General features: G+C 38.4%; 2 protein-coding genes across 3 annotated transcripts; one reads left to right on the top strand and one right to left on the bottom strand.

The window, feature by feature from the left end:
• Window positions 1-1,207: 1,207 nt before the first annotated feature.
• On the top strand, window positions 1,208-7,607 carry LOC108677672 (paraplegin; the record flags this gene model as incomplete). Its single annotated transcript, XM_018165931.2, has 8 exons — window positions 1,208-1,371; window positions 2,468-2,687; window positions 4,021-4,183; window positions 4,550-4,680; window positions 4,907-5,086; window positions 5,357-5,476; window positions 5,792-5,983; window positions 6,749-7,607. Coding segments are annotated over 8 exons (1,335 nt in total), but the record flags the coding sequence as incomplete, so codon positions are not given.
• A 55-nt stretch (window positions 7,608-7,662) lies between these two features.
• On the bottom strand, window positions 7,663-22,023 carry LOC108677679 (zinc finger protein 729). Of its 2 annotated transcripts, none has more exons than XM_018165942.2 (2): window positions 21,991-22,023; window positions 7,663-11,987 (listed from the first exon to the last, which is right to left on the bottom strand). In XM_018165942.2, the coding sequence occupies exon 2, from the start codon at window positions 11,973-11,975 to the stop codon at window positions 7,788-7,790; it is 4,188 nt and encodes a 1,395-aa protein (XP_018021431.1). In that variant the 5' UTR covers window positions 11,976-11,987; window positions 21,991-22,023; the 3' UTR covers window positions 7,663-7,787. The 2 variants fall into 2 exon arrangements, with proteins under 2 accessions (XP_018021431.1, XP_018021439.1); XM_018165950.2 differs by lacking the exon at window positions 21,991-22,023 and adding an exon at window positions 21,628-21,881.
• Window positions 22,024-23,116: the final 1,093 nt, after the last annotated feature.

Raw genomic sequence — 23,116 nt, 5'->3', positions numbered from 1 at the left:
GCAAAAGAGGGCATTAGTCCTCGTCCTAGTCCATCTACGATTTCTGTACTAGGGGCGGGGGTTCGTTTTAGTGTTTTCTTCGAAACTTTTTTTCGAGTCCCCACGCGTGTAATAAATCAACACTTGATGAAGAATGAAGAACGTGAAATAAAAATGACGATTATTGTAGATATAGATTGTATATATAGATATAGATTGTATATATAGATATAGATTGTATATATAGATATAGATTGTATATATAGATATAGATTATTAGTATAAGCTGGCAGGATTTCTTCTTTTAAGCAAGTTTCAAGTACCGGCAGTTGGGAGCGAAGGTGAGAAGAACGTTCGTAATAAATCAACACTTGATGAAGAATGAAGAACGTGAAATAAAAATGTCGATTATTGTAGATATAGATTGTATATATAGATATAGATTATTAGTGTAAGCTGGCAGGATTTCTTCTTTTAAGCAAGTTTTGTTAAAGACCAGAGAATTAGTTTTATTTATTAGCTTCTTGTTAGTTTTTTTAATAAGTCGTACCAAATTCTTCGTAGGTGTTGGAAGATTGAAAATTAAATTACCGATAGACATTTTTAATATTGAACGACGTTTCAAATGTACAACATTAATTTTCAAGTTAGAGACGCATTGAGTAACGAAATATGGGTTGACATATGCACGAAATCAAGTAAATTGGATACCATTCAAATAATGCTAAAATTTCGTTGATGTGATGATACAGGAAGATTTTACAAGCGCAAAAACTACTCGGGAAAACAATCTCAAAGTTCTGACGAAGCCGGTGCTTTGAAGGTTGATAGCCGTAGTCCTCTCCTTAATGATGAGGGCCTCAGCTATTGCCAGTCGTATAGGATAAATAAAAATAATTCTCTGGTCTTTAACAAAACTTGCTTAAAATATAGATTATTGTATATAGATTGTAGTTGGATTTATGATATAGGAAACGTCCGGTTACCCAGTTTTTATTGAGGTTCGCATTATAGAGTTTTGCGTGTCGGTTTGACACGAGTGTATATTACATCCATCTTTTATGACTCATTTTAATCTCGGGCTACTTCACGTTTATATTACCAGCTGTGATGTAATGCTCCATTAGGTTTATACTCAGCGGCTATGATCTAATGCTGCTTCACTTTAACATTCATCGGCTATGGTCAAATGCTCATTCACTTTTGTAGATAGCGGCTTTGATCTAATACTACTTCACAGTCGCCCAAAGGCGCTCTGCTGCTGGGGCCACCAGGTTGCGGCAAGACGCTGCTCGCTAAGGCGGTTGCAACAGAAGGTCAGGTCCCCTTCCTCGCCATGAACGGATCAGAGTTTATTGAGATGATCGGCGGCCTCGGCGCTGCCAGAGTCAGGTGACTGCGCAGGCAGGAGTAGCGAACTTTCTTCAAGTTTTGGGATGGATTTTGGCTTGTAACGAGTGATGAGGGAGCAGAGGTTGCAATATCTATTCAGTTGTAGTTTAAACTTGAAACACATGAGAATGTTAAAAACTTTTTCATCTAATTTCTGTAATATTACTGTATGGACAAAATGCAATATTACTGGATAGGTAAGGTTATTTTTTATGAGGAAATCGTATCTATGATGAAGTAAATAGAAAAGTTTCTTGTCCAAGTTGGTAAAATATTGTGCATGAATTTTCTTATTTAGTTAAACAGGACTGCATTCATCCAAGTCGAGTAGCATTCGCCTTCTCGGCAAATTTACTCGCTCATGTGTTTTAAAATGATAGGCTGATTAAGTAATTAGTATCTTGACATGTAGCTAACCAACATACGCATTGCTGTTATTCATTAACGATACCCCTCAGGGGGGACTTATGACGTGTGTCTGTGCGCGTCAAAAGTCCTATGGGATTTCGCGCTCCTAGGGGGATTGTTCCTGAGCGCCCCACAGCTGAGCTAGCGGTGTCTGACTGCAGGTATCAGTTGTGGGGTTAAGTTATTATGTAGGTAGGATTCCTTACATTTCCCTTCTCTGTCTCTCTCGTGGGGCCGCCGACGTCCCGTGTAAGCGACCTGTTGTTCGAGTGTCTTCGTTTCTGTTGCTTTTCACCTGTCCCTCCTTGTCACTTCGTCTCTTTGAGATGCTAACGCTGCTTCTTTCGAGCCAGCTTCAGCGGGCTGGACATCTGAGACCTTCCGCCCCTTGTGGGTGATGAATAATTGAGACCTTCCATCTCTATGGTGATGCTCATCTTGACTTTCGGTGCGAGATAGCTAAATAGCTGAAGCGCTAGTAAACATTTGGCCACTAAACTAAACTAAACTAAACTAAACATCATTAACGATATAGCTAACTGGTTATAATTATCTCTGGCAAGATGCCATTGTTACGTAGAAAACAGTACGGAAATTTTTCAATAGGTATGTAAATTGTCTAAGTTATCTTAGCGGTACTCAAATTCTTTAACGTAACAATGCTGATGTTGATGTCTCTTGTGAGCAGAGATCTTTTTCTGGAGGCGAAAAAAAGATCGCCCTGTATTGTTTACATCGACGAGATTGACGCTATAGGCCGAAAACGCAGCGGAACTCGTGGAGGATCCGAAGGTTCTTCAGAGGGCGAGCAAACCCTCAACCAGCTGCTCGTCGAGATGGACGGGATTGGTACCAAGGAGGGCGTTGTGGTCCTCGCCTCTACCAACAGACTCGACATGCTCGACAAGGTGTTGCGAGGATAATACTTTGGTTATTTTATGAATCTGAGTTCATTTTATTGGAGAATCCTGAAGCTTCATTTCCCTCAACGCTCTTTCCTTTTTCTAGAGCGGAAGAGGACGTCTACTTGGTTTATTTTAAAGAGTATCTTATCTCCGCGAGCCATTAAGTGTGCCAGAAGCCTAAGCTGTTGTACGATATAGTAATACTTAAGCTCACGCCTAACGTCATTTTCAAAAGTCTTCGATCTTGTTTTAACTATTTAACTAAATAGTTAACCTATTATATAATAGTTATTATATAATAGTTAACCTATTTTAACTAAGTCTGTCACTGCGCTGTTTAAAAGCATTGGACCATCCTTTTTTTTTGGCTGACATGTCTAGCTAGCGATTGGTGGTAACTAATAAAATATTTGTCTTTTTTTGCCACTCTTTGTCAGATTAGTTCCGTTCATGTTAATATTCAACTGCTTCTTAACATTGAGTGATGCTAATCTGCGTTTGTCGTTTGCTCTTGCAATTCATGCTTTTGCATATTTGTTAACTGATTTTCGTTGAACATTATTCAAAACAATTAGGTTGATTTGGAAATGTATGGCGTGCTGACCAGTGAAGAATCAATATTTAAAGAAGCATTTATTTAAACGTTTATGCCGTCATGAAATTGAAGAATGGGAATATTCAACAAAATTTTGTCTTCGTTATGATTGTTGCAACACTAAGTAAAAAAAAGTATCGTTATAATTGTTGCAACACTATGTAAAAAAATTATATTAGCGCTTCTCGATATAAATGACAGCAATACGTAGTTTATGAAATACTCAGCCGAATATTTAACCTAAAAGTTGTTTACATTGGAGTCAGTACAGCCTGGTAGAGGCTCGCGGTGCTGAGGAATGCTCTCGAGTCTCGTTAATTGTAGCTTTATTTATGTTGCAAACTTTCTTTAAAGCAAAAAAGTTGCATCAATCTTGCAAGACGTTCATGTCAGGTGAGTATAAAGTGTTGGCTGACTGTCCTGCATCTCGCTGCTCGTTATATTATGATACCACTGCGTTCATGCACCTGTGTTTCCATGAGTCAATAATAGTAAATGCTGGCCGAGATCATTAGTAGCACTTTTGAATATTTAAATTTGTAAAGGTTCCTTCAAAATTTTCTTTGGACGGCGACTTTTAGAATACGAGGGATTAATCCAAAGTGCGATCCGATCGGAAGTTGAACTCGGAATCCTTTTGTCAGTAGTCTTACTATTATGGACCAGATAGAAATTTTTTGATTTTATGATCGAATTTCAAATCCTGAATACATTACTGACTTATTTTTTTTTTCCTTGCAGGCATTGCTGCGCCCTGGTCGTTTTGACCGACATATCATGCTGGATTTGCCTACTCAGGAGGAACGTCAAGAGATCTTGGAGCACCACATGAAAAGCATCGTTCTGGCTTATGAACCTCAACATTACTCAAAGCGCCTTGCCGCCTTAACTCTGGGTTTCAGTGGTAAGTCAGGCCATATTAACGAGTGTTTTGTTTCTAGATCGCTTGGAACAGTTAGCATTGTTAGTCGAAACCTGAAAAGTTTCTCATGAAAAATTTTGGCATCTGTTTCTGCACTACCATTGTATGATAAACTTTCAAATGTCTGCACAATGCAGGATCACTGAAGGTCGTTTCATGAATACTGTAATCATTTATATGCCTTCTTATGAGAATTCGCTTTTTCAGCATATATAAACCATCTAGTGATTCTGCTCCAGCCAGTTGGTACTATTAATGATATTGTTGATACTCCAGGAGCTAAGTTCAATCGTACGAGTAGTCTCTGCGTTATTAAACATAATCCTACTGGTAATTATCCTCCAACAGGAGCAGAGCTTGCGAATGTGGTGAATGAGGCGGCCTTGTACGCTGCACGCCACGCGCGCGACAAGGTGTCAGGCTCAGACCTGGAATACGCAGTCGAACGCGTCGTCGGCGGAATTGAGAAGAAATCGTCCGTGAGCAAATTTTTATGAAATAAAAAAAAATTATTCTTCTTTACTGAAAATTGTTCGTTGTATTAATAATCAAAGCACGACAACCTAATTATTTATAACTGATCACCGAAAAAGCACTGATTTGAAGGGAAAGTGTCCTGAATTGAATTTTACTGCCATTTCGATCGACTACTTTGAGAAAACTTCATGAATACATACATATACCTGAACGCGATTGAACTTCCAGACGGTGAGTCCAGAGGAGCGTCGCGTGGTTGCCTATCACGAGGCCGGCCACGCGCTGGTGGGGTGGCTACTGGAGCACACGGACGCCCTTCTAAAAGTTACCATCGTACCCCGCACGTCTCACGCTCTAGGGTTTGCTCAGTACCAACCCAAGGACCAGAAACTCTACACACAAGAACAGGTAAAATGAAACCATTTTCATCTTATATGCTTTTTCCTCCTGTTGCTCTTTTCATTGTGGTTGATTGATGTTAATCTGCATTTGTCGTTTGCACTTGCCAGAACCGTCTTCATTCCTCTTTGACAGTTGATGAATTTGTGACTCGTCTATCTTTTTTGATACATATTATATTGCCTTCTGAAGATTTCATAGGTATTTTTTAGAGCCTCATTCCCTAATGCTTAACTGAGATATCCTCAACATCTAAAAATCCCTCTTCTGTTTTGCCAGCTTATAGAGCGCATGTGCATGGCGTTGGGAGGGCGTGTGGCGGAATCGCTGATGTTCAATAGGATCACGACTGGCGCTCAGAACGACCTCGACAAAGTGACTAAGCTTGCGTACGCTCAGGTAAGCTTGAGAACTAGACATGAAGGAAGAATTTAACCCTTCGTGCACTGAAGAGACCTCTCGGCCCCAAGCTATTGTGTACGAGAAGCATTGAAGACAGTAAATGTACCCATAGACAAAGGGTTAAATTTGTTCTTTTGTTTTGATAACCTGCTGCTTACACCATTTGGCCTTGAAGATTTGTTTCGACCTCAACAAGTTTCTTGTTTCAAGGCGTGGTATTTAAGATAAAAATGTACACTTATAAATCAAAATCACTTCTTACGCTGCCAAAGTTTATTTCACTGTATTGATCGTGTCTTAATAACAATGCAGATTCGGCAATTTGGCTTCAGCTCGGCGGTGGGCCAAGTATCGTTCCCTGATACGGACGAGCGCTCAATCGGCCGCCGTCCATATTCCAACCAACTAGCTAACCTTATCGACAGAGAGGCTAATGCACTTATATTCAAGGCATACAAGACCACAGAAGAAATAATCTCACAAAACTTGGACAAACTCAAACTGGTGGGTATGGTAGGTACTGAACAAATGTAGTTTGTAAAATGATGCGGAGAATGACAGGTTACTTTCTGTAATTTTAGTTAGGCAAGTGAAACTTTAAATGTAATTTGGACATCGTGAGATTTTTTCCATCAGCTTATGAAGGTACCTAACTAAAGCGATGCATAGTAATCCGTCGCTATATTGCGCTTCACATACCTCGCCTTCATTGCAGCGGGGGTTTTCACGAAACATTAATGAGAAGAATCATACCCGGGTCTTTGCTGACTCAGGAAGTCGATTCACAGATTAAAACAGATGCGAAAATCGATCGGTAGAAAGAGTGTGGGAAGGGTTTTTAAACACCTCAAAAATAATAAAGTTTGGAAAAATCACAATATAAATATATAAATAAAAACTAACAGTCAATCGATTCCCCACTCGCGGATTTCATCTATCGCAACCGAGGTCTGAAACGTAACGCTAGCGATAGAAGAGGGATTACTGTACACAAATTTGCGTCATGCTGAACTGAGGTGCATCGCCATCGTCTGTTCTGGAATAGATTACCGGAGCGCGTTCAATTGCCCGGTATGAATAGTTGTTACTAGAAATGGAAGCGACTATAAATAATGTTCATAACACGTTAATAATAATCGTACACATTTAACATGTGCAAAGAATTGTAATGGCTAAGTCGTGTGCAAGAAAGAACTTACGAGTCCTGTATTTAACATAGATAACGTAGGTTATGGAGTGAAATGAGTTACAAGTTGAGCTTTTCAACAGCTGGCAGAGGCGTTGCTGGAAAAAGAGACCCTCAGCTATGAAGCGGTGGAGGAACTATGGGGACCACCTCCCCACGGCCCCAAACAGACGATCGATCCCCTGCAGTTCGAGGGAGAAGTGCGGGCATGGAAGGAGGGCTCACCGCAGCCCCCAGCTCCTGAATGAGTTTAATCTTTTCAAGAGTTATATTTTCACCTCCTTATATGTGGTTTTCATTGAGCAATCGTTCGTTCATCCATCAATCAGGAAGTCCTTTTAATTTTTCATTGCTGAGAGTAGACCGTTGCTTTTTTCACAAATAAATTGCCTTGAATAATTCGTGTCGAATAAATTCATATTAGCAGATGGCAGACGTTACTCATGCCAGTTTCTAAACGTGGTGAAAGGTTAACCAGTAATAACTGGCTGTACAATGAAATTTTGATTTTGCATGGGCGACAAACTGAATCATTTGAGTCAAGATCCGACATTTAATTCTGGTACCGGAATTCTCAATTCATAAATCTCGCCGCAGAAATGTACCTACAAATATGAGAGCTGTGCATAGTTGAGGTCTTGTTGTGATACCTGTAAACGGCAACAAAAATCTCAGTTGTTACTTATTCAACTGCTGAATAGACCTCGAGGACTAGCAGTATTCAGTACGCGTCCTATTAAATGTAAAATTTTCCACTTGGCAGGGTACGTTCACGCATGTCAGTTATTGTTAACAGTGAGGTACTTTCAAGCAGTCGCGCTTGGAGCGCAAGCTGATGTAAAATTATAGAGAAACTGACCAGATGCTCACAAAATGCTTCATTGTTCATAAACTAGTTATGTATTTGATCTAATAATGTAAATATACGTCTAGAAAATCAAATGCTTCGTATGATAACCTATCATCTGCAATTTGCGTACCAATATAAACAAACAACTTTTAAATTGAAAATATTTACTAAATTTGCTCACAATTTGAAGTAATTGTTAACAGGAAGAAATATAATACACAAATCATTGGCAGAAACGGCTTCTCGAGTAAAATAAACTTGGAATCTGCAATCTACAATTCGTGAGCGAAAATAACTTGCTTTGAACTATTAATTAACGAAACGAGCTGTTGTTCGTCAACAATGGCGGACAAGCTCCTCTCGTCAGATTGAGATGCCGAGTCCAAAATCATACTGAAGGGCTGGCCGTTATCAATCGCATGCTCATCAGTAACTAAATGCTGTTCACCCATTTCCTGTTGATCATCAATGTCACCCGAAGTTTTAGATTGTTCGTCGTTGGTCTGAAAAAGCACATACTTCTCGCCATTGACTTCCACAACAGCCCCGTTGCTTTTGCCGCTTTCATCTGAAACCAGCATTGAGTCGTTTAAGGCCAATAACACATTGCCTTCCGAATCATCGTCAACAAGTACATATTGCAGCTCTTCCGATGCATTTGTTTTCTCTCCACCCTCATGCGTTTCTTCCTCTTCTTGGCCCAAAGCCAGTTGGTCAGCACAAACCTTCGAATTCGTAAGATGATCAGCTATGGCGGCCCGATCCGGCCACGGGACATCACAAACCGGGCAGTTTGTCAGCATAGAGTCTGCTTCTAGCTTGGTTGGGACCACAAGCTGTAGTAGCTGAGCTTCTCCTTCGCCGTGAGTGAGCAGGTGCTCAAGCGTTTCTTCTTCAGTTATGGTGAGGTTATCGCAAAGAGAGCATCCAAACACACGCTGTTTCATGACGCAACCCTTAAGGTCAGACGAAGATACATTATGCGCCATCTTGATATGAGACACGAGCCATGAACGGTTCGTGCACGAGAAATCACAGGCGTCACACAAATATCTGGCCTCTTCAGAATGGTGAGACATGTGGCGCTCTAAATGTTCATCTTTGTAGAAGGACATAAGACAAAGTTTGCATTTTAGCTCTTTTCCGTGAAATTCTATGTAGTGTTTTTGCAAGGCACTCTCACAATGTAAATCTGACTGACAGTAAACACAGCTGTAATCAAAGTCAGAGTGGAAAGCTGATATATGCTCTCTACATTCATCATCCGTGAGAAAATAATGGTAGCAATTGTAGGCCGAACAGCAGTATTTCCCTTCCCTGTGTAAAATAATATGCTGGCTCAACTCTGCATCATTGGCAGACAATTCATCACAAATGGGACATTGCAGCAAGTCAAAGATCTCGTCATCGGGATGGCAACACTTGATGTGATTAAGAAGCGTCGATTCATTAACAAAAATGAAAGCACATTCAGGGCAATGATGAAAGCTAGAAAGGTGAGAACTGCTTCGATGCTGAATGAGTTCTTCAAGTGAAACAAAGGCCATGTCACAAGTAGAGCACCTGGCACCATCGTGCTTGTACTTTATATGATCAACCATGGGGCGTCTTCGTTTGAATTTCTTCGGGCACTGAGGGCACTGGAAGCGCCTTTCAGTGTCATGTGTAATACAATGGTCGTCATAACGATGTTTTTCGAAAAACTCTCGGCCACAGTCAGGTTCAGGGCACACATACTTTACGTTGTCATCGCTACCGTGAACAAATTTCAGGTGCTTTCGATAGGAGTTTTCATTCATGCAACAATTCGAGCATATGGGGCATTTCCACTGATTCTTGCAATTTTCCAAGTGCTCATTGTAAAACCCAATATTTATGAACTTTCTATTTTGGCAATGAGGACATACTTTGCGCTCTTGAAAGTAATGAGTTTTAAAGTGTTCCTTCAGATTATTCATTGAACCAAATCTAGATTTGCAGTGGGAACACTCATAATTCTTCTGGGTCATATGTTCCCATAAATGAGTCTCACATTCATCCACACCTACAAAGACTTGATCACAAAACTCGCACTGCACTGGCTTCTTCTTTGGCGTTTTGGTTCCTACGAGGTGGAAAAGTTCAGGGTGCTTTGTACGCATGTGCTTGCGCATGTTTGTGGACTGACAGCCCACCTTATCGCAGAACTGACAGGCGTAGGGTGCTTCTCCAGCGTGTCTCTTGAAGTGCGCGCGAATATGCCCAGCAGTGATTTCTTTAGAACAAAATATGCACTCTACTTTCACATTATAAGCTGTACCACGCAGCGTCTTCAGATATTCACGAGCCACATCTTGGTCGTATGGACGAGTTGGAGAATCTAGCTTGGGGACCTGATTTTTCTTAGTTGTGTTACGTTGTTTTTTTGAGGTTTCATGTCCATTCTTCTCAGGTTTTGATGGAACTTTGAAATTGTCTGTAGCTAGCACAACAGAACTTGACATATCAGGGTTTATAGACGGGGTTTCAGCAAAAACAATGGTAGATTGGACTGCCAGATCAACTGAGGGAGTTTTCAGGTTAGGCAAGTCATTATTGTGTACATTAATCAAATGTGTGTTCATATTCTCTCGCTTTTTGAAGCCCAAATTACAAAAAGGACAACAGAATGGGTTGTGCTGTTTTTTGTGAAATTTAAGCATAGATGATGTCGCGAAAACGTCACCACAAAAATTACAGCGTTGAGTTTTCTCACAATCATGCGCATCAATGCAATGTTGCTCCAATAAGATTTCACTACCAAACTCCATTTTACACTCGGTGCACGCATGAAAAAGCATGTTGCTCTTCTTATGGACAGCAGCGTCATGGCGAGACAGTGTTTTAAGACTTGTACACTTGAAACTACATGACTCACACTGATATTTCTGGCCGCCATGAATCATCTTGTTGTGAAGAGACAACTCTTTTTCGCTAATAAAAGAATCTTTGCAGATCGGACACACGAATCTTCGTTTTCGAGGGTGGTAAGAGGCAATTTTATCATAAATTTTAGGCTTTGCTTTATGCACAACTTTGATGTGGTTCTTGTAAAGTTCCATCAATATGAAAGCAGCATCACAGAATTTGCAGAAATGTTGACAAGGAACTTGATGTACATTTTTCATGTGGTCCTCAACAACAGTGAACTCAGAAGAGAAGAAAGAGCAATGGTTGCATTGAACACGGCGCAATTTGTTGTGAACTTTTACGTGATGCTGGCGCATGGCTTCTGCAGTCGTAAAGCTACTGGAACAAAGATTGCAAGAAAAAATTGAGCCTGAGGAAAAGTTCACATCACTGTCAGGGAGCTCGTCAGTTGGATTGCCCAATAATTCAGAGCCATTTTCTCCAATCACAGTGATAATTTCTTCTTTGATTGTAGAGATTGATGGCTCGTTATGAAAGCTTGGTACTTCTAAAACAGTATTGGTAATTTCAGATTCAATGCAGCGTTCAGTTTCCATATTGAAGCCATGATCCAACATTTGTTGACCATTTATTTCAACAGTTACTGAGTCGGTTCCATTCTGGATGGGAGTAGAACCATCAACAACAGAAATGCTATGTGGGTACGCATCAGATGCATTTGATACTAACAACGACCTGTCCAAGAAGCTATCATCATTGTCATCAGAAGAGATGGAGGCAAGGCTAGATGTAGGAAACGATTCTTCAGTGCTACAGACAACATGTACAGCTCGTGGCTCAGCCACTTCATTTTCGTCAATACATCGCACAGGTACTACGCTCTCGTTTCCATCAACCAAGATTTCCGACTTGATTAATTCATAATTTAATGGTTCCGACGGTAGGGTAGAAATAAAATCATTAATTGCCTCTGGCTCGACATGATTGGGGTTTTCAGAAAGTGCATCAGAATGTATGCAGATTTCTGCTGCCTCAGCCTCACAATCAGATGAAATTTCTTCCTTAATTGTTGTGATGCACGGTATTTCATCACTTGAGGCAGTCTTAACAAAAATTTCATTATCACTGAATAGCTGGTCACTTTTGAATTTCTTCATTGGAAGAGCATCAACATCTGTGGAAGATGAAAGCTTGCGACCTCTTCCTCTTCCTCTTCCCCGACCTCGTCCTCGAGACCCTCGATTTGCAGACATTGCTCCCGGAACTTTACATGCACCTCTTCCACCTCTACTTCCTTGTCTGCCTCTGCCGCCTCTTTTAGGTTTCTGTCCAGGAGACTCCCTCTCCAAAAGCATGAGCTTGTCCTTTTTATTTAGAACAAGTAGACATTGACTGCACAACATGGTTTCAGGAGTTATAGACTCATTAAGAATCTCACTAAGAAGATCCGTCAGGGGAGTCTTGGAGTACTCACTGACTCTGTCTCCAAGGGGCATCTTTATCAGCACCTCTCCCACGTTGCAGTTCTCGCATACAACACATTTCTTGTTCTGCTCCTCATGGTCCTCCATGTTGTCCGTCTCCTGCAATAAGAGGTAGCATTATCAATAGTGTATTCAAATTTACCATAACAACAGAATACGCTCCAGTCTCTTCATTGTTTGAATAGTCTACAATGTCTACTTGTATAGCTGATATAATGAAGCATCTGTTTACAAGTATAAACTTTGCTAACCTGAACTAAGCACTTATGCTGCTTAATTAATTCCTAGTTAAGTCTCCAGAACTTAGAAGATTGAATTTCTCAGCAATAAGTAGCTGGATTAGTCACATAGAGATCATCAAGTTCTTATCATTCAAGTATACTGTAGCCTTACTACTTACAACACTGATTGTACTACATTTGATCAATAAATAGCGTACTGCTGCCATGAGGCTTACATTGCTTGGTATAGCTCAATGCTCTAAAGTCTAAACTCCTCACTTATGGGAGTTTTACACTAGGTTCAGTTGCTGTAACTCCATTTGCAAATAAGATATTGGTCTAAAAATTTGAATGCTATCCCAGCTATTTATTAGCACAGAATAGCATCAAGATAAATGATTTCAACTTAATAATACAACAACCTAAAGGAGGTTAATTTTGCTAACCAATGTTTGATAAGTGCGGGACAATAAAAAATTATTTTCTTTTGTGATGCACATGTGATTTATAATTTATACTCCAGCAATTGGTGTACCTTGGGATTCGGAATAAATTTTTTTATGCTGGATATATATATATAAAAACCAAAATAAGTAGTGAAAATTACATAGATTAATCCACAATTTTTGCTTCAAGTTTTGTGTATGGGTAGAGTCCAAGTCATACCCAGTGGTTTATGAAAGAAGTGGAAGTTCATAAATTACTTGCCAGATGCTGTCAAGCAGTTTCTGTCTCTCCCCTGAGCATGAGTGGTCAGCATTTGGCCAGAGCATGTTGGTGCTAGCCAACTGCTGGCTATTCAGTATTCACTGGCCACCTTAAAGCTGCCCTTTGCCTCATCAACAATATTCTTGCTAGGTAAGTGGGGTGTCAGCCACATATATACTGTCAAATGGGGTTACAAGGGACAGGCAGGGTAAATCAAGAGTCGTTTGCCATGGTGTAAAATTTAAAAATGTTATAGGCGTGAAACTAATTGAAATATTGAAAAACTAAAAATAGTGCCATAAACTTCAACATTTGTCCTATTTATGTAGCATAAAGTAAGTTAAGAAATCATACATTTAATAGTTATAAAAATCCCCCCAAAAAAATGTTGAAAGGCAATAGTATTTTGAATAAGCACTTCTGCTAAGGTAGGACTTTTCCAGCCCTGCTCAATGGCATGTCCATGGATACAGTAATATTACATCAATAATACAGTAATGTATGGATATGCATATGGTAATTTTTCAACAAAGAAAAAACAAGTACAAGTCACAGAAAATGTCATTTATTCTACATCTACAATTCTACATTGATCAATAGTTAACATAATCTACCAAGGAAGGGGAGAACTTTGCAGTACTGTTAGTAATGGATGAGTTATGAGTACACTGAGTGCACTCTGCAGTCTGCATGCCTCAAAATCAAATCAGGCATGGAATATATCTACTTGGCAAGCCGTGACTGGATTTTTTGAGCTGTGGTTTTATGGGTTTGCCTGCCTGGATTCCATTTCTCTGAGCTGTGATTCCATTTCTTCAAGCCGTGACTTATTTACTAAGTTGCGTTCACGTGTTAGTGCACAGTGTTACCCCATATATATAATTTTACCCTAAAAGCAGTCCAATTGTATAGCAACACTGGCATTTGTCTGTCATCACTGCAGTGCAGTGCTCACCGCTTTGGCGTGGCCGCAACTACACAATCTTCAAGGAAACGTTTTGGGTTGAATTGTTGCTTTTACGTTCTGCAGCATAGTGGCAAAGCAGAGTTTTTTTAAGACTCTTCCTCACATTCAATTTTGAGTCTTATAAGTAGACTGGCAAAGTATCATGAATACTTTGCCAGAACGTATCATGAATACTTAAAAGGCCAATATCATATGTATTATCATACATATTGGCTTAAATAGATGTATGTAATAGATTGGCTTAAATAGATGCATTAAGATATTGGCTTAAATCTTGAGTACCATAAAATGGGGTAACTTTGACCACATTTTTTTTTTCAAAATGATGCCATTTTTTTTTCAAAATGATGCCATTTTTTTTACTTGATAAGTTAAACTTAAATTGAAACATGCAAAATACAGGTCTATACTCTAGCTTTACTCACCATAAATTGCTGGCTCCTGCCTCTCATAGTTTTGATGTAATTTCAAAAAAAGTGATGGTCTTTGTTACCCCAGCTCTTGGGGTATCTTAGACCTGTCTCTTATACACATCTAGATGTGTATAAGAGACAGGTCTTACATATGGTAATTCTAACTTAATTTCCAAACCGGTCAATGTTACCCCGTCATGACTGCCATTAGGTGGTCAAAGTTACCCCATTGGGGGGCGGCGCCCCCCATTTGCAAACTATGACACTTTCCTAAAATTTGTCTTTTGCATATGTAACTAGAAGAGTTCTACTACAATGCATCAAAACCTGGAGTTATTTAACCAAAAAATAAAAAAATTGGAGGGGGTACTCTGACAGGCTTTAAATAATAGCTTTTTTTCGTGGGTCACATTTTTAATTTTTTAACCTATTAGATATGCAAACTTTTTAAATCTTTCTATTGTGTTATGTAGCCTCAGTATTAGGCCTGTCTCTTATACACATCTAGATGTGTATAAGAGACAGACATAAGATCTAATAAGCAAAAAGTAACACTTTTGTTACGAACGTAACACCTCTGGCTAGAGGCGGGAAAATGATGCGTTGTGAAAAAAAAGTCGCGCTAATCAAAACTGGCACCGTGTAGATTAAGGGTAGGTCGCAAATATTTTTTCCGCGTTAATCAAAACCGCGGTATTCAAAACCGTGCTAATCAAGGGATTGCTGTATTTTACCAAAAAATAAAAAAATTGGAGGGGGGTACTCAGACAGGCTTTAAATAATAGCTCTCTTTTGTGGGTCACATTTTTAATTTTTTAACCTATTAGATATGCAAACTTTTAAAATCTTTCTATTGTGTTACGTAGCCTCAGTATTAGGCCTTTAATGGCCATCAACAAAATTTTTCTATGTCAAATAGTTTTTGAGTTTTGGGGGTTTTTGTTAAAAAACAAAAATTGGTCAAAGTTACCCTGGGAGTCAAAGTAACCCTATTTTATGGTAATTAGGAAATTAAAAATTAACTGATTCTAAAACATCTCTGGTTGCCACTAGGGTAAACACACCATATTCCATCAACTCAAGGGCGTAGCAAGAAATAAATGGCTATAAATAGATTACAGACTCTCAGCTGTGTAACAGAGCAGTCTGACTGTCCTGAACACTCATGCTTAGCCATGCTGGTTAGTGAATGTTCACCCTTGTATGTATGTTGTTATGTCTGCATTTTAATTAATTTGTGTTTTTGTAAATAAGGCATTGGTTCTTGATTTACTATGATTCTTTGATTCATTGCATTCAATACTACTGCATTTTCTCATGATCCCTATTTTAAACAACCAGTCAACTTTACTTACTTAATAGTCCATCATTGCATTCTCAACTGTGTTCACCTTGCAAACCCTTTTGGTTCTTTGGTTTTACTTAAATTGTTTTGATTCCATTTAATCATGACTATATCCCTTGCTTGCTTTGTTAAGGTTAACTGATAATTCCCTTGCCTTTACTTTACCCTGCAATGCTTGATTACTAATCAATCATTTCAATTACAGCTTCTCAAGTTATACATCCTTTATTTTATTAATTTCCTCTATTTTTACAGCTGGCATGGTAATGTTGAGTTCACCTTAACCAGGCCGGTGCTCTTCCCTTATTAGTGATTTTTGGATTTTATTTTGCTAACTGCAAATCTTAATTTCCAGTCATTTTGTAAATATGTGTAGACCATGTTCATTTGATATTGATACCACACTATGATATCATTTGATACCGCACTATGCGCCAGCAATAATGAAACGTCACAAACTGTTGCCATATTTATTTAAAAGCATTTAGAATTCAAATCTACAAAATCACTGAATTCTGACACTGTGTGTGACTAAATGCGGCATATTGTGAGACTAATTCTGACAGCGATTCAAAATCGTAATTCGTAGGGCAAACGCACCATATTCTGTCACTGTGGGTAATTCCAACACCCCTCAACTTTTTCCTTTATATTAAGCTTGGTCGTAGTTCCATGCATTCATAGATGGTTGAAATAGTGATGTCATACTATTGCGCACCAGATTTCCGCAAAACACTAGGTCTTGCGGAAAAATGTTACGATCCGCAGAGAGAAAGTCCAAGTCAACTAGTGACTAGTGAGAACATTGAAACGCGTATGAAAGTTGATAGTTGACCTTGCTTTACTAAATAGTGATAAACTGTTTGTGTAGAAAGAATATTATGGTTTGAGACTTTTAAATAAGTCAGTGAATCACAGACTTATTTAAAAGTCTCAAACTATAATATTCTTTCTACACAAACAGCTTATCACTATTTAGTAAAGCAAGGTCAGTCAACTATCAACTTTCATACGCGTTTTGATGTTCTCGCTAGCTGACTTGGACTGTCGCTCTGCAGATCTTAACATTTTCTGCTAGACCTAGCATTTTGTGGAAATCTTGCGCGCAATAGTATGATGTCACTATTTCATCCATGATGACCATCTACGCATGCATGGAACATAGACCAAGCTTAATATAAAGGAAAAAGTTGAGGGGTGTCGGAATTACCCACAATGTCAGAATATGGTGCATTTACAATATGTTTTGCAGGATATTTTGGTGAAGCATCAAGCGTTGAAGTAATGCAGCTTGTGAAAGTTGAAAATTTCATGAAATGACATGTTAGCAAAGGCAATTCATGATATTTTCAATCAAACAAAAATACATGAGTTGCAATAATTCATACTTACTGAACTTAGGGTAAACGCGGTATATTCCGACACATTAAGGACGTAGCAAGAAATGAACATCTATAAAAATATCACCGTATGCGCAACTCGAGTTCTGATTGGTTTACGTCACTCTCAAAACACCACACTACGCGCCAGCAACGATGAAATGTCACAAACTGTTGCCATATTAATTTAAAAGCCTTTAGATACTGCGAGACTAATTCTGGCAGCACTTCAAACTATCAATTTGTAATGTCGGCGCCCTGTGTTGGAATTCCAATGCCCTGTGTGAGCTGTATCAGAATACGACACAGCTCGGAACAAGCTTAATTAAAAAATTTTAATTTTTCAATTAAGCTTCTAATTAAAAGCTATTAAGCTTTTAATAGAAAATTTTAATATTTGGACACAGCTCGGAACGAGCTGTGTGTGTCTAATGCCAAGCTGTGTCGGAATTAGTTTTCATGTGTCTAAAACTGTCTCTTAACTTAATCATCTATTAATTTTTTTACCACTTGAAATCAGCAAATACAAGTACAGCAATCCCTTGATTAACGCGGTTAATAAATCCTCAAGTTTTACCATGTTGAGCAAAACCGCGCTAATCAAACTTGAGAATATATGGGAATAATTATAATGAATCCTCAAAAATAGCAAAGTTACATAATAATTTTTTTTCCACTAAAATTCATCATATTTTTTTTCTAAATAATAGGGGAAATAAATAAAAGAAATGCGAATGAATTAACGTATTGTTTCCCGTGCGTATTGTTGACTCGGGAAACCCTAGGTCTTCACCAATCTTCGTTTTCATTTCACCATTATCAAAACGCTTAATTATTTCAAGCTTAGTCTCTAAAGTGTTATTTTTACGTTCAAGCATTCCCTTTTTGTCCATAATTATGACGGTAATTTATCAAGGAAAATTATGTAGTTTGATAAAAATGAGCAGTAGATATGGCAGCGATCTTGACCAGTTGAAGGCTAATGAGTAACTAGAGCACCAGCATGGCGCACTTACCGGCGAACATTGCCGAACTCGACCATTCGAGTTATGAACGAGACAAGGCGCGGTTAAACCGACTCTGTAGTCAGCACGAGTGCCTATGGAGCGGGACCTTATTTAAAGAATTATTAGCTGAAATTCATAAAGTAACAACATTTGCCAAATTTTTCCACAAGTCGTAACAAAAGTAACAACATAAGAATTAATAAGCAAAAAGAACACTTTTGTTACGAACGTAACACCTCTGGCTAGAGGCGGGAAAATGATGCGTTGTGAAAAAAAGTCGCGCTAATCAAAACTGGCACCGCGTAGATTAAGGGTAGGTCGCAAATTTTTTTCTGCATTAATCAAAACCGCGGTATTCAAAACCGTGCTAATCAAGGGATTGCTGTATACTTAACCCTTTAGCGGGCAAGCATTGAAATATCCAGAAATTAAAATTTCAGCAACCATTTCAAGGAAGTAAGAAGTATTATACGTACAATATATTTATTTCTATGAATTTTTGCAAATTTTGCCTATTGAAGGTTTAAATCGCACTTGAAGAATTAAATAAATGCAATCAGTACACAAAATTTTTCTTTATAATTAAAATTCAGTTTACGCAAATGAAAAATTAGAAACATAAAAATTTAATTTGATTAAATTTAATCAAGTTGCCAAAATAAATAAATATATAAATTGATACTTCCACCTTTTGAAGAAAATGCGGAAAGAGCATCAATTCCATTGTCCAAGTCAAAACCTTCATTTAAATGCTCATATTTCAAGTTGTGGACTTTGCAGCTGGTGATGCTATAGATAGAACGATGGTCAGATAATTAGGGATTGACTGAGGAGTTATAAGGATGCCTCAAAAACAAACAGGAAGCCGTGGTAAGGCTTTTTGTGACGTGATTTCAAGTGATCATATATGGTAACTTACCTGTGAAAGGGTTAAAGGATTCCCAATATATTCACCGACGTATTTAAAAGTCTCAAACCATAATAGGGTAAAAGCGGTATATTCCGACACATTAAGGACGCATCGGGAAATGAAAAATTATAAAAAATAACCATGCGTTACTCAAGTTCTGTTTGCTTTACGTGACTCTCAAAACACCGCACTACGAGCCAGCAACAATGAAAAGTCGCAAACTGTTGCCATATTTATTTAAAAGTGTTTAGAATGCAAACCTACCAAATCCCTATATTCCGACGCTGTGTGTGACTAAATTCGGCACGTTGTGAGACGAATTCCGGCTGCGCTTCAAACTCTACTAATACATAATTCCAACATCCTTGTGTTCGAATTCCGATCGCTGTGTGAGCAGTATTGGAATACGACACAGCTTTGAATTAGAACACTATTGAATATTGAACACTACAGCAATCCCTTGATTAACGCGGTTAATAAATCCCCAAGTTTTACCGTGTTAAGCAAAACCGCGCTAATCAAACTTAAGAATATATGGGAATAATTATAATGAATCCTCAAAAATAGCAAAGGAAAGGAAAATTATGTAGTTTGATAAAAGTGAGCAGTAGATATGGCAGCGATCTTGACCAGTTGAAGGGTAACAAGTAACTAGCCCTTTATGCACTGAATTATGTTTCGAAAGTAAAAAAACAATCTAATTACTTCTCAGATCACGCGCAGTCTTTGTGTTAAACTGGCAGTAGCGACGCGCCTACTCCATCGAACGTCGTTCGAACGAGTACACAACATGTGACTCTACCGTCACACTCGCGGCTAGACTCCAAACATGTAATTACTCTCGGTAGAAGCTTTTATTTTCTGTGCGACGAATTCGTCACACCAGGGCTTAAAGGGCTAGAGCACCGGCATGGCGCACTTAACGGCGAACGTTACCGAACTCGATCATTCAAGTTATGAACGAGACAAGGCGTGGTTAAACCGACTCTGTAGTCAGCACGAGTGCCTACGGAACGGGACCTTATTTAAAGAATTATTGACTGAAATTCATAAAGTAACAACATATGGCGAATTTTTCCAAAAGTCATAACATAAGTAACAACATATGATCTAATAAGCAAAAAGTAACACTTTCATTACGAACGTAACACCTCTGGCTAGAGGAGGGAAAATGATGCGTTGTGAAAAAAAAAGTCGCGCTAATCAAAACTGGCACCGCGTAGATTAAGGGTAGGTCGCAAATTTTTTTTCCGCATTAATCAAAACCGCGGTATTCAAAACCGTGCTAATCAAGGGATTGCTGTACTTAATTAGGCTTTTAATTAACAGCTATTAAGCTTTTAATTAGGAAAATTTTAATTTTTGCACACAGCTTGGAACGAGCTGTGTGTGTCCAATTCAAGTTGTGTCGGAATTAGTTTTTATGTGTCTAAATCCGTTTCTTAACTTTATCATCTATTAATTTATTTACCACTTGAAATCAGCAAATAGAAATGTACTTAAAGGATTCCTAATATACCTATTCACGGTCTCACAGATGAATATAAAAGTCTCAAACCATAATATTCTTTCTACACAAACAGTTTATCAATATTTGGTAGAGCAAGGTCAACTATCAATTTTGACACATTTTTCGATGATCTCACTGGGTAGCATGCACTGTCTCTCTTTGGATCTTAACATTTTCCCGCCAGATGGCCCAAACCTAGTGTTCTGGCAATAGTTTGGCGCGCAAAGGTATGACATCACTATTTCAACCATCAACAAATGCGTGGAACTAAGACAAAGCTTAATATAAAGGAAAAACTAGATAGGTGTCAGAATTACCCACGATGTCAGAATGAATATACCGCGTTTACCCTATTCTTTCTAGGTACACAAACAGTTTAGGTATCACTATTTGGTAGAGCAAGGTCAACTTTCAACTTTCAATACTAGTTTTTTTCAATACTAGTACTAGTTTTTCAATGTTCTCACTGGGTGACGCGCACTCTAGTATGGAATATATCAACTTGGCGAGCCGCGACTGAATTTTTTGAGATTTCATACCTACTGAAATTATATGATATTAGAGCTGCGATATTTCAGACAAAAATAGGACTTTTCCAGACTAGCGCGCACTGTGACTGTCTCTCTTTGGATCTCAACATTTTCCCGCCAGACGATCCAGACTTAGTGCTTTGGCAATAGCATGGCGCGCAAAAGTATGATGTCACTATTTCAACCAGCAACGAATGCATGGAACTAAGAAAAAGCCTAATATGAAGGAAAAAAGTTGAGAAGTGGTGGAATTACCCACAATGTCGGAATATACCACGTTTACCCTAGTGGCAAACCAGAGATTTTTTGGAATCAGTTCATTTCTAATTTCCTCATCTACTCAATATTTTAATCAAATTCTTATATGTATGAAAATGCTGGTATCCAAGATAGGCTAGGTACTTTCTAGTCCACTTGTAGGACTCAAAAATGAACTTGAGGAAAAGTCTAAAAAAAAATTGCTGCTTTACCACAATGCAGTGGATGAATAGGCCTTGCAAAGACCTTTAAAACAAGCCTTAACTCGTTTACAAAATTATTTATGGTAAGAAGTTAATAACAAAAATAGCTCAAAATCGTTTCTTATTACCCCGTTTGACGGTAGCTATCAATGAATACTTAAAATTAAATATCAAATAATATAAGTAATGGACACACGGGACATAACGGGCACATGAATAAGTGTATGCTTATGCAGTTATACTAGGCCTAAGGTTAGCGGAAGTCAGTATGCAATAGAATAGACTCACCGTATGGCAGAAAAAAAATTAGGTTTGACGATTCATCAAGTGATCCCAATCCAGATTTTAGAGTTTTATTAGGTCAGGACACAAGAATCTAACATGCATAGATTTCACAATAAAATCCGATAGGAGGACTTTCGTCAAAAAGGAAGAAGAACCGGCATGTCCTAACAAAATACATTTTGCGAAAAGCTTAGTCATTGTAAATTGAAAATCGAAAAGTAAATGCTGAATTTTTTTTTATCTAACGCGATGTAAATGTCTCAGCAGAGGCTTTGCGAATAAACTTGAATAAACACCAGTCACATGGTTCTTAAACATTCTGTGATTCATTTTGGGTTCGTTTGGTAAAAACTAATATCAACTCACCAGGCGTCGTAAATCAATTCAATTATTATGAATGAATCAAAATATGCTTTAAAGCATGATGTTAAACATTGAAGAAATCAAAAGCCTTGTATTCAATAAATACAGTTATACAGCGTATAAGTGGTACAAATTTAATTTATGTCCGCTTGAGGATGAGGAAGGAAATGCAACGGGCCATAGACTGCTATTCAACGGAAAACTATGGTCAATGAGAGAATGTTGCTCGCCAAAGTTCATGTGAAATAAAAGTTAATGGATACTTTTTGTTCATAAACCTTTTATATAATGTAACAATGAGATCAAATATAATTTTTCGAATTCATGGTTATAAAAATTTGCTATTCTTCATGGCTTTTCAGATGATTTTTCGTTTGTATAAGGAATTTGAGCATCATTAGGAATTTATATTATAAATTCTAATAATTATCGGCTTATTAGACTTTGATGAAACGCATATGTTGTTGATAATATGCAGCATCAGAGCTCATAGCTTGTTGACGCCTGCCACAATATGCGTTTTCGCTGACATCGTGGTAGAAGGTATGACCATGTTCGAAATTTTATAAGAACGGCAACAGAACATGCTAATTCATTCGAGGCAAAGTTGATTATATCCATTGTGGCCAAAAAACTATATTCTTTTTTCGTTCTCACCAGCTTCCAAAAATGCGGTTGGAAGAAATTTTATTTGTACCTCGTATCATATCATATATCAGTGATATCGGCGCTGAAGAACAGGGTAGTGTGGCCTGTCGCCGATTCTTGTACTTCTAGTGACTTGATCACAGGAGAACTAAAAGCAGGTCCTTTGAGCGGATTTTTTCAAACTGACGTAAGCTTGAAATAGCTTCTAGACTTCTACCAGGTTTGAATGGTTCTAGGCATGTCAAGTCTGAACATAAATTTATTTATAACTTTATCTAGTCTATTCTTGAACGCGTTCATACTCGGAGCGTCAACGATGTACTCAGGGAGGCTATTCCACATGTCGGTGGTTCGAAGCAAGAAGATATGGTGTCGCGTGGATAAGTTGCAGTCCAGTTTTTTATTTCATAGCCGTGGCCCTGATACTATTTCTTGTGTCAAATTCTAGTAATCCTACTGGGACCTTACATAATCCACGAGT

Source organism: Hyalella azteca, unplaced genomic scaffold, assembly GCF_000764305.2.
Source record: "Hyalella azteca isolate HAZT.00-mixed unplaced genomic scaffold, Hazt_2.0.2 contig5543, whole genome shotgun sequence".
In the NCBI taxonomy this organism is placed as follows: Eukaryota; Metazoa; Arthropoda; class Malacostraca; order Amphipoda; family Hyalellidae; genus Hyalella; species Hyalella azteca.
This window is presented reverse-complemented; position numbering and strand designations above follow the sequence as displayed.